General features: G+C 39.1%; 1 protein-coding gene across 1 annotated transcript; it reads left to right on the top strand.

Moving 5' to 3' along the window:
* Window positions 1-1,117: 1,117 nt before the first annotated feature.
* LOC115629829 (transcription elongation factor S-II-like) lies at window positions 1,118-2,872 on the top strand. The gene is made up of 2 exons (XM_030526404.1): window positions 1,118-2,048; window positions 2,112-2,872. The coding sequence occupies exons 1-2, from the start codon at window positions 1,118-1,120 to the stop codon at window positions 2,735-2,737; spliced, it is 1,557 nt and encodes a 518-aa protein (XP_030382264.1). The 3' UTR covers window positions 2,738-2,872.
* Window positions 2,873-12,378: the final 9,506 nt, after the last annotated feature.

Below are 12,378 nucleotides of genomic sequence, written 5' to 3'. Positions count from 1 at the left end.
AGTAGAAACTGTCCCACAACACACCGAAGCAAAAATGCAACTCAATATGGAGCTGTTATTTGAGTTAAAATGAAAAGCCGATTTCGGTGTTGTAGCTAAAATATTGTATAAGACGCTGCTAGCAAAACAACTGTGCAGATTTACAGACACTGCTCTCAAGCCCCAGTAGCAACATCAGCACGGGCTATGGCTGTGGCAGTGGCCGTGGCAACATCGCCTTGTCATTTTAGGCTTGGTAAACGGCTCTTCTGACTCTCAGCCATCTTGCCTGGAGTTATGTGCAAACATTTTTTTTTTTTTTTTGCTTATTCCTGTGCTTTTTTCGTAACGCGTCAGACGAGGAAGCACTTTTATGCCACTTCCTGTGCTCAGGGCTGCAGAATTGACAGAGAAATGAAAGCGACGCAGTTCGTAAGCTTATACATGCATACATACATGTGGCAACTAGAACTCCCATAAAGCATAAAGCATTACAAAGCAAATCAACATACACATGTCTGCACTCCCACTGCTCATAACAAAGAAGATTATTTCGAGCCAAAAATATGAAAGTGTAAATGCAACTCTAAAAAAGTTGCAGCTAGAAATCTCTGTCAATGGTCTGCCACCATCTCATGTATTTGTGGTTGATTTGTTGGTTCAAGTTTTACGAATTTGTTGCTAGCAGCTCCAAAATAAGTATTATTATTTATTAAAGGTAAACCGAAGGAGGGCTACAACTAAAAATTTCGAATGTCAGGGCTCAATTGTGGTATAGTCTCAAGAAGTGCATGGTTGCATTGTAGATTGATTAGCTTCCCTTTCATTTTTAAAGAAGAAACGTTTGGATTCTTATCGATTTCACAATAACAAGTGTACTAAAAAATCGATAAAGAACTAGTGTTGAAAAAAGCCGTATTTGTGCTTCCTTATTATTTTATGAAGCCTACAACAAGCAGCTCATGAGAATTTGGTTGTTAGCAAATCATTTCCATTTGACTTCATACTTTCTTCATAGGTGTATGTGTGAAAATTTAAAGAAATTTTCGAATTAAAAATAAGAAATTAATTTTTGTTTTCGTCGAAAATAAAATTTATACCGAAAGAAACCTATTCCTAATATATAGTTTCTGCAATGATGTCCGTTGCGAGTGAAATTGTGCGTCTGCAGAAGTCTCTGGTCAAGGTGTGGCCGGATATGAACGGCAAGAAGAAAAAACGTACAATGAAACTCCTAAGGACGCTGGAAACTTATCGCATGAGTTTTGATATATTGATCCAGACCCGCATCGGCATCACTGTCAATATACTGCGAAAGTGCAGCAAAGACAATGAGATAGCATTGCTGGGCAGATCGCTGATCAGAACCTGGAAATACTGTGTGCCAATCGAGCTGCGTAACCGCTGGAAAGCAGATATTGGTAAGCCATTGTTAGGGCCGCGTATTCTACATAGCGAAATCAATTGGAAGCGCTGCCTCCCACAATGCGTACGGAAGTTGTGGAAAACCCGCATTATGGGTGAGAAGGAAAAGAAAGACAAAAAGCGCAAGAAGGGCAAGAAGGCAAGAGTTAGGAAGTCAAATGGTTTCCATTCGCCCGGCAGCGGCATTTTGTGTTCATCATCCGACGAAGGCTATTGGAAGCCCATCATAAAAGCAAAAATGGCCAAAAACCGCATCGGTGTTGGTACTTTTGAAGATGGTAGTGCATACGAGAATTGGAAACGGCGCCAGCCGTACTCGGACTCAATTCGCAAGAATGTTCCCTGTAGGTCAGGCTTGGCCGCAAACAATGAAAAGAGGAACAAGCCAAGCAACAAATGGAACTCACGTCCATTCCCCGAGAGACCAATCGTGACAAAGGGAACATACAAGCCCTATGCAATACTACGCGGCTATAAGAATGGCACCGGCAGCGGCGCATTGAGTAAGGCTTATGAAAAGGTCACCAAATCGATCAACAAATACAATGCACGTTTAGCCACTGCCAAGAATGCTCACTTGGAGCGTGGTTTACCCAAATCGGAGCCAAGAACTAATCAGAATGCTATCAGTGCCAAAGACCTCGGTAAGTCGAGTGTAGGTGAAACGAAATTATTCAGTTGCTTTACTTCCCATTCGTCGTTAACAGACAATGGCCAACGCCAGCCCAGGGCCAAGCCCAACGTCGCCCCATCCAGCCTGTCTTCTACTGATAATAATAAACAGGAAAGAAAGATTTCCAGTTACATACCGAAAACTGAGTTCCCGCCAAGCCATGTGACCGATCCTATGCGCTTGAAATGTTTGAATATGTTAAACAATTCGTTAAAAATTGACGAAGTGCCTGAGGGTTGTGCCGAGCCCGAAGAATTGACAATTCAGCTAGAACAGCAGATTTTCGATCAGTTCAAAAATACTGGTATGAACTATAAGAATCGTGTACGTTCCCGTTCAGCAAATCTGAAGGACTTGAAGAATCCAACGCTGCGTGGCAATTTCCTCTGCGGCTTCATATCTGCAGAGGAATTGGCAAAAATGTCACCCGAGGAGATGGCCAGCGATGAGATGAAGAGCCTGCGCCGTTCATTTGCCATAGAGGCCATGAGCGATGCTCAGCTGACCACCAACCAGGGCACCCACACCGAAATGCTTAAGTGTGGCAAATGCAAGAAACGCAATTGCACTTACAACCAATTGCAGACCCGATCGGCCGACGAGCCGATGACTACCTTTGTCCACTGCAATGAGTGCGGCAACCGCTGGAAGTTTTCCTAATTCCCGAATTGACCTCATCAGAGAGCATACATAAATATACTAAGTAGCACACCTATGTGTCCGCAATAATTTGTCCGCATTTCTGATTCAAATTCCCCCCTCGTCCATTAAATAAACACAATTACACAAAAAGCATGCGATGTGCAGTTTTATTTTTGGGTATTGGGTGCCTTAAGTTGTTAAGTTCTAATCTAAAACCAAGAAGGAGCCTGACTTTTACAGAGTCTGGCCTTCACGGTAATTAGTGGAGCTCTGATTTTAGTTCCCGCTCTACACATCGGTACAAACAAAACGAAAATATGGCCGAATTATATCTATGGGAATTAGGAATATTAATCAGTTTCTCTTAAATTGTGTGTTGTATGAAGTGTTTTGTTGGATTCTTTAAGATTTGTTAGCATACTTTTCTGCATCCCTGATCTGGCCGTGAACCCCAGTTCCCCTTTGTGGCACACACACACACAACTATTTGATGAGTGTCTTGCGTGCTTTGTTTGTTTTGTGCTGAGACATGCAGTTCGTCGTGTCTTTTGCAAATCGCTTTGTCATCAACACCTGTAAGACTGGCTGGCTGGCTGACTGGCTGGCTGGCTGGCTGACTGGCTGGCTGGCTGGCTGACCGGGCCAGAGGCTTAACGGACTGCCCGCCCCGCAACCCCACAACAGAGGCCTTCCCATTCTGATTGCCAACCATCGATTTGTAGAAGGTTTGGGACTCCTCTTTCCATCACATTAGCATTGATATGTTTGCTCAGCTCCCGCGTCAATGCCAGACCGCATGTTTGCTTATTTGATTCGCGTATTTTGGGAAGGGCGGTTCGGGCGCTCTGCTGAATTGTTTGCATATTTCGTATGCGAATTTATGTATATGCGATAGGGTTTGTGAGTCTGTGCAAGCGAACAGGAACAGTCAACATGTCATGGGGCTGAGAATTTTCCAATCGTTTTCCTTATTTGCCTGTTGCTTTCATCTTCTTATATAGCCAAGAAATATATTGGTATTTTGGCAAATTTGATCATGAAATTGAATATTTTCCGATTCCGCACTGTCATATCCATTTATCATTCCAGAAAACACGTCTTTCAGTCACAAAATGGTGTTTGCAATTAAGCAGAAAAATAACAAAGGCAGCTGACATTAATCAATTGAATAATGAAATATGTAAATACATGGGGAAGTGTTATTCATTGTGCTTGGATTAAAAAAAGGTTTGGCATTGAATTGTAATTTCAAACGAAACGTGCCACATCCGAACAGGATTATCCGATTTCACATATCACAATTCTTTTGTAAAATTAATTCCTGATAGCTGCTGCAACACAATATTTAAAACGACAATAAATAGCTATGGCAAAATAGTTATATCGGCTTTTGCCATTCATTAGCAGGCAGTCTCATTTTTTGTAAATTTTAATTTCATCACCTGGCATTTTTTCTTACACATATGAACGAAATTTGTGTCCTAAGAGGGAGCAGTTTCCTAAACACTGTCTGGTAAGACAGGAAGAATACATAAGAGAAAATTTTTTTGAAAACATCTACAGAATCTAGGGATAAAATTGAGAAAATGTATTGTCAGGTAGCTAGTATTAGGGTTCGCAGAAATTGCTCGTTCCTTAAAAGTATGTTATGAAAACGTTCCAACTCTGTAAAGTGCACATAGATATTTTCAATCTAAATTCTATATACATCTTGTATAATTTTAAGAACCTGAGGGATGTCAATACTCGCACAAAAATGTTCCTCTTTTTATGCATGCAGTATGCTTTTTTTAAATGCTTTCAAATCTCAATATAATAATTGTAATGTGGTCGTGGTTGTCCATTTTTGGTTTGCCTTCGATTTGCGAATTTGAGATACTAAAAGAAGAAATTTTTTTTAAATTGACACAACCGTAAAGGTGCATCTTTAATGGATATGCCTTCACAAATAACGTTGCTGGTGGCCATTAGAGCCCAAGTGTTTGGCTCGCTTGACTTCAGGCCGCGCTCAGGTAATGGCGAATACACGATTCACATTATATACGAGTATGTGTGTGTGTGTGTGTGTGTGTAGACCTGCGTAGCGATAGCAAACAATTCTTAGACGCCCACGTGCAACTTCATTGAACAGGAAACTCGTAAAAATTGCGACCCCAAACATATACATATACATAAACATATACACACTCACACACACACATATATAACGAGGGCCAACATAAAAGCACAATTTGGCACCGTTTGGTTTTTGGCTGGTTGGGGCAGGATTAGGATTTCGCATACTTAAGGCAAAAAAACTAATGCGGGGTTAAGTCAAAAGGGCGGGCATATAGCATCATGCCCTCCAGCAATGAGCGGGAGGTAACGAAAAAGAAAGTAGATGGAGGCAGATGGCACTCAACAGTGATGGGAAACCAACACATCGATGTCGCCAAAAAGTGCTTAGAAATGGGATCAACTAAAACAAAAAGAATATGTTTGAAAAATATATAATTGTTATTATTATTATCCTAAGTGGAACAATAATGTTGATTACTAAACATTTTCTAGGCACTCTGAATATTGTTGAGCTGCTGAATAATTTGATTTGATTCCCTTTAACATTTTATTAATAGAAACAATAATAATAAATCTATCTTAAATTATAACAGTATTAATACTAATCATTTAAAAATTGAAGAGACCATTTGCATCTTACTTGAAATGATATTTCGGCCGATAGATGGACTGGGAGTTATGCGATGTAGTGAAAACTTTTTGATGAAACTTCAGGTTAGAGTGAGCGACTAGAAAATAAAATTAAGACCCTGGTAGCGTGGCTTTAAATCCATGTTAGCTTATAGTATTAACGTTAAGCTAGCTCTATAAATAAATAAAATAAAATTATAAATTTGGCTACCAATTCGTAACAAACAAAATGAAATAAAATTATAAATTTGATTACCATTTCGTAACAAACAAAATAGTTTCAGGTACTTATTTATATTAAGTTTTGCACAAAACTATAACTGCTATATTGAGTAAATTTTAATTAAATAAGGCACTATGAGTAAACAAAACTATTGTGTTGAAAAGTTTCGGAAAACACTTTATCTTCATAAAACAAATCAAGTTTTTAATTTGAAAAATGAACAATTTCTATGCAATTACTTGAAATTAAAATACGCATTGTATGGTAAATAGTATTAGTGCTATTATTTTAGGTCGTACATCTGGATATGTTGATTTATTTGATTTTTTTTTTGGCAAACTACGTACAATAACCATTTGCCTTCAGTGCGATGTATTATCTATATGAATCGGTTTTTGTATGACTTGGAATTGACACCACTAGGACGTACTACTTACATGCAGGGAAGCATGTGACTTGGGCTCCCAGCTGCTGTAGTTGTTGTTTTTATTGTTGATGATGTTGTTCTTGCTCTCTTGCCACTTGAAAGTTTTTTAATATTAACCCATTTGGCTGTGGATTTTATTTTGCATTTCGCTTACCTGTTGGCAGCATTTAAACGACACTAGGTGGAAGCCAACTCGCCAAAAATGAAGTCGTTCTTGTGCTGGCGCCACAGTTCTCCATGTCCCCCATGTTTCTACTTTCTTGTTATTTTTTCTTTGCTTTTTCTTTTCGCGCACACCCGTTACCAATACATATACACGCGTGTAGTATGTATACACACGTATAAACACGACATACACATACTATATATATATATTGCAATGCTGTCACGTCCCCGTGGCCTTCGATGCGTACACTGTGCCCATTTGTGACCGACCCAATGACTCCAATGTGCAGGGCACACAGACTCGATGGCGTCGAGAGTTTCCAGTTGTGGCAGGCGCCAAAAAGTAGGCGGTTCAATGCACCGAGGACGCTGAGGACGTTGATGACGATGACGATGCCGCTGACGACTACAATGACTATGATTATGACTATGACGATATACTGGTAACCTGGCTATGTGCCCCACATACCCATAGTTGACCGGCGCTGGCTGTTCGCCACTTCCAATGCCGCCATTCTTCACTTGCTAGGAAATTGTTGGAGGTTGGCATATTATTATTTTCGCATACCAATCTGGACAAATATTTTTGTTGGAGGAATGTTCGATATTCTTTTCCTTCCCCAACTCCCCCCACCATCTTAGCTGGGATGCCAAACATGTTTAGTCATGTTCAGTGTTGCGACGGAAAGCAGCTGGTTCGTCTTTGGGGGGTTGGGGTGATGTGGGAGGTGGGAAGCTGGGAAGCTGGTACGCACATTTTTATACCTATGAGTATTACGGGCGTCTATGTTGGATTTCCCCTCCAAAAAGCTGCGCTTACATAAACTTATTCAGCGAAAGTTTATGTTGAGTGCAAGGCTAAAAGCTTGCTAACAATTATTTGGATCGTGTCTGTACTGCAAAGAAAGCTTTTACCTAAAAAAAACCGTTGCTGTTTGAATGCATAATTTAAGCTTTCAGAAAGGTTCAGTTTTTTAAAATTAAATATCCCGATCTGTTGTATATAATCTATAAATTATGGCTGTGATTTGAAATGATTTTTTGAATTTTTATTGAAGAGTTTTCTGAAGAAGAGAGAATACTTTTAAAGAAAAAAATTGTTTTTGAATGCCGAATTTCAAAGAGCCGTGTCAAAAACCTAACCCCGAGAAGCAGTTACAAAGCTCGGACTGAGTGTAATTATGAAGAAGCAGTTTTAAGCACCACTGAGTATGCTTTCTTTGTGATTTGGGCGTATTAATCCCTTATTTGATAACAAAGAAAAATTGTTAAGTTTCAATTTTAAACATAAACTAAAAAAAAAGCTTCGTTATAAATTAAAGGGGTTAATATATAATAGAAAAAGGTGGTAATATTTTAAAGAAGAACTTTAAATATTCTATTTTAAAATAACATTATCTTATTATCCGTGTTCTAACGCTATAGCACTCTCCAGAATATTTTGAGGAGCTATCAAAACATACAAGTACAATATATTAGAGCATTTTGATTTGCAATGTACATATTTCCAAAACAAATATAGAAAAAGTTCTAACATCCTTTTAAATAAATTCACTAATCAGTTTTAGTACAAAAGAGCTTCTGGACCAGATATTTACTCTTACAGATACAGAATAAATGCTTACAGACAATAATCAATTGATCGCTGATTTATACTTGTAATGATGGCTTTCGTACATCCTTATTACTGAATTTGTTGAAACGAAAACTTCATATACACCCTTAAAATACTTGTAAATAATTTAATCAGATAATAACCCACAATTACTGAAATCATTTTCCCCCACTTAAGGGCTGCACATGTTGCTAAAAATATTGTGCCGTTAGTTTAAGCAGTTTTTTAAAAATAAGCATATATGCAGAATAATTTATTTAAAAAGCCGCTAGATTTATTTAAATCATTGAATTACAGGCTTCTTTTAATGCTATTCTGATGACTGTTTTATACAAGTAATATCTCAAGACACTCAAGCTGACTGTATAGTTGTTTAAAAAATTTGTTGAAATAAAAATAACATCACCAGCACATTAAAAACAGATACATTTTTATTGAGTTAATAGTGGTGTGTGAGTAATTTCGTGCTTATGTTAATGCCTTCTTCAGCTCAGCCTGCATCTGCGTCGAGGTGTCGAACGAAGCTACTGCCAATTGCCATTTTGAGCCACCGTTGGGGGCCTAAGTAAACAATTTGCTGCTGCAGTTTGATGGCGACTCACCCACGAAAGAGGCGAAGATGCAACTGCAACTGCAACTACGTCGCTTATGTAATGCGTTGCACATTTCGTATACGAGTATTTTCCTCGATCCCAAGTGCCGCTTCAGCTCAGCATAAATAAATAAATACTGAAATGCTTAAGACAAGGCGAAATCAAAAATGCAGATTCACGTTGCAAAAGAGGCAGGTTAAGCCGCCCATTAGCTAAACACTTCAAGCACTGCTTAGATGGAGATGAAGCAATAAAAAAAGGCAGCGGGACGAGGCTTCGGTGAAAACAGCCAGAGAGTTTAGACTCGCTAAGCAGGCGATCGAGCCGGAAAAAAAGCAACAACTTGGTGTTGTCATTGCAAGCCATAGTTGTTGATGCCAACGACAGCAGATGCCAGTTTTGGTTAAGGCTCGTATCGTTTTTAGCCGCCAATGCACCGAAGATGCGACGGCCAGGTCGGGCGTGCTGGCTGGTTGCCTACCGGCCTGCCGGCCTGTTGGCCTGCCATAGCCACAGCTTACATTGTCATCGTGACGTCGTTGGTGGCAGCCTGGCGTCTTGGTGTTGCATGTTGCATAGTATTCTGTGGCAATGTTTGCACATGTGCGCCTGGGAAGCAAACATTGACAATTCACAGTTTCGCATAAAATTTATCGCTCTTGTCACAATTCTCACTCATAAGCTAGATAGCATCCAATTTTGTTTATATATTTTTAATATATTTTTAAATTTTTTTTATGTATTTTGTTTCATATATTTTTATATTTTTTAATATATATATATATTTTTTTTTTTAATTATGTACCTTCATTTAAACAATTTATTTTTAACTAAAGAATCTATATTTTAGTTGTTTTCCAGATGGAATCAGAATCGTTCAGAATCAGTTCTTTATTTGTAAATTCAAAAAAAAACATTAAATTTCTTAAGGAACTTAGCTTGAAAGCGATTGGCGGAAAGTAAACTAAATATTTATAAGATCACAGATCACTTACCCACTATTTAGTTCTTGGCTAACAGATCAGCAATCTTGATTCTCTGATTCCCGAACTTCATGCTCCTCAAAAGCTCATAATTTTATAGCTTTAGTTATATACGATCGTACGAGAAGTTTTCGGGCTTGAGGTTCCGCTTACGCCGATCAATTTGTATTTGACTCAGAATTGCAACTGTCGACCTATTTGTTGTTTTTTTGGTAAAGAATTTGTGCCAAACTTGGTCAGAGAGATAGACTATGGCTGTTCAGCGATCGAGTGTCCAATGCTTTTGGCACTTTGCACCTGTCGGCCGGTCGCTTGGTCGGTTGGTTGGTCGCTCGGTCGATCGGTCAGTGGTCAGTGGTCATTGGCCGGCCATACATACAAAGATATACGTTCGAGTTCGATCGGTTTGTCCGCCGGTATCGTTTGATCGCACGCTTCGGCCTGCATTGGTGTTTTTATTTCTTTTCTTTTTTTGTATTTTTTTTTTCTTGCATTCACCTGAGCTGCACTCAGAGAGACTCACACTCACACTTACATTCATAAGCTCATGATCGTTTCGAATCAAGCGCTAAACAAATTAATGACGCGAATTGTGCATAAAATATCACGAGACAGCTACAGGCGAACCGCGAACGCCAAGACGTCTAGACATGACCGCCGGGCGGCTGTTGTAGTTGTTGTTGCTTCTCGTTGCCGGTTCGGGTTCGTCGGTCGATCGGTCCACTTGTCCATTGGTTCATTGGTCCATCGGTCGCGGGCATTTTTGTTCCTCGGCGTTTTGGAGCATTGGTCAATACTACTACTACTATGTTGACCATTTGCATGCACAGTGGGCCGGCATAATGTTAATTTACCGTTGCTTGCCAGCAACTACAACAGCGACAGACAGACAGACAGACAGACTCTCTGACTTACTGAAAGACAACAAGAGGCTGCTTTGAAATGTGCAATATTTCTGCTATTGAACAAATATTTTTGTTATTGCCATGTACGCAAAATTTTGTCATGTATTGTATTTTGCATACACCTAGCATACATATGGCTGGGAGCGTGTATAAATCTGTGTCTGTATGCGCGTGTGTGCTTGGAAAACATTTTTCCTAGCCACTTTTGTGTGTTAGTGACAGGTAACAGGTTCTTAATTTTGGACGTGTGAGTTTTAATTATATTTTTGGTTGATTTCTGTTTGTGCTGTTGTGTGTGTTGGTGTTTCTTATTTTTTTTTTTTTTTTTTCTTGGCAAGGGTCTTGAGCATACGCTTTTAATTGCTTGGCACCAGCCACCAACCACCAACCACCATTCACTTTTGGCCAGACCTGTGCCTGCCATCATTGCCGCTGTTGTTGAGGATCCTTTTGCAATCATTCGTTTGGCTTGTCTTTTTATTGCCCAAGCACAGATGTTAAGTACTGTGTATAAGTCTAGTGCCTAACTCCTAACTGCTGCCGTCTGTTCTTCTCGACTCCTTAGCTCCAACTTAATTAAACTGCCGCTGCCGCCTGCCGCCTGCCTCTGTCGGATTTTTGGCTTTTTGGCTGTTTAGCTTTTGGCTTTTTGCCTGCTCAGGCTGTCGGCAATCACTTAATTTACATTCGCATTCAAGTTATCAGTCAGAAAACATGCAGAAAATTGACGCTTCAGTATTAAGCTAGATGAGTAGACGACAGGCATTCAGGTAGTCAGGCAGCCAGCAGTCAGCAGGCAGTCAGGCAGTCATCACGACAATTGCAATTTATTTGGCAAAGTGAGCGTTGTACGTTGTCGTAGTCGTTGTGGCTTAGATTTCTGTCTCTTCTTCGGATGCTGTTGCTGGTTCAAGTCACCTTGCAGACTCGTTAGGCAGTTGCTGCGCTTCGAGTAAGCGTTGCGAGTGGAACCCTCTTGACCCTTGACTGCTTGACTTGGTCTGCACGCCAAGCTAAGCTGCAGAGTGAGAGAAGATGGACATGTTATTCAAACATACTGTCATACTTATGCAATTCAAAGAAATACTCGTATGCCTGTGGCAGTCATCAAAAAAATTGATATGTTCGCGCAATTTCCAGTCAAAATATGTTATGCGGATTCGAGTAAGCAAATCATATTTCCCAATAAAAGAAAATAAAGTAATCAAAGATTGATTCAATTGTGTATTTCTACTTTAGATTGTAAAGCGGACTTCATTCTAATCTTCTACATTATAATTCTTAATAAACAATTAGATAACATATTGTAATATAGTGAGTCATTAATAAACTGAACTAATACTACACATACTACTAATACAAATTGTTTTAGCTCCGATTCTTATAGTATAGTTTGCAGCAAGCATGATCCATAATTCTAGTATCCATTCGTGTTATGAATTCAAAGAATTCGATGGTCACTCGAGAGATTATATGGAAATTGCTATATTAGTCCTCTCAGCAATTGGCAACATGGTCCCATGTTTGAGCTCATATTTATGTTTTAAGATTCACACATTACCCTAATTAACATAATTAGTTAGCTTTAATCATTTCAAATGGTCATAAATATTATTAAAGAATTGTATGACACTGTAATGCATATCCTAATATATATGCATATTTGTATATATTGTATACGGAAGATGTCCGTCCGTTTATTGATGCTTTCTTTTTTGCTGTTATCCTAATTACAATGCATTGGTTTGTGCTGTGTTTGTGTCTGAAATCCCTATTATTATTTGCTTGTATGGGTGTTCTTTCCTGAACTGGAAATCTCTTATTAATAGTAGGCCGTGGTCTAAACGAGTTGGCTTTTTGGAATGATTTGCCATAATCGTTTTGTTTAATAATTTTATCGCAGGGTTGCTTCGAAACGAAGTTACCTTACATAGTTTTTCTTTGAAAATAAATTCTTACGCATCAATGTAGCCTGGCGTTAGTTTCTTTTTGGCTGTCAGATTGTTGGATTAGTTTCGAGTAACAGCATATCAAAATTTCAGATGTTAAAATTGTTACGA

The sequence above is a fragment of the Scaptodrosophila lebanonensis genome, unplaced genomic scaffold (assembly GCF_003285725.1).
Source record: "Scaptodrosophila lebanonensis strain 11010-0011.00,11010-0021.00 unplaced genomic scaffold, SlebRS2 tig00000165-arrow-arrow-pilon, whole genome shotgun sequence".
In the NCBI taxonomy this organism is placed as follows: domain Eukaryota; kingdom Metazoa; phylum Arthropoda; class Insecta; order Diptera; family Drosophilidae; genus Scaptodrosophila; species Scaptodrosophila lebanonensis.
Note: the sequence above shows the minus strand (reverse complement) of the source record. Positions and strands in the feature narration are given on the sequence as shown.

Excerpts from the sequence above, each read along its gene's own strand:
- LOC115629829 (XM_030526404.1), top strand. The coding sequence starts at position 1,118 with ATGTCCGTTGCGAGTGAAATTGTGCGTCTGCAGAAGTCTCTGGTCAAG. Across the intron at positions 2,049-2,111 it reads TATCAGTGCCAAAGACCTCG|ACAATGGCCAACGCCAGCCC; the intron begins GTAAGTCGAGTG and ends CGTCGTTAACAG.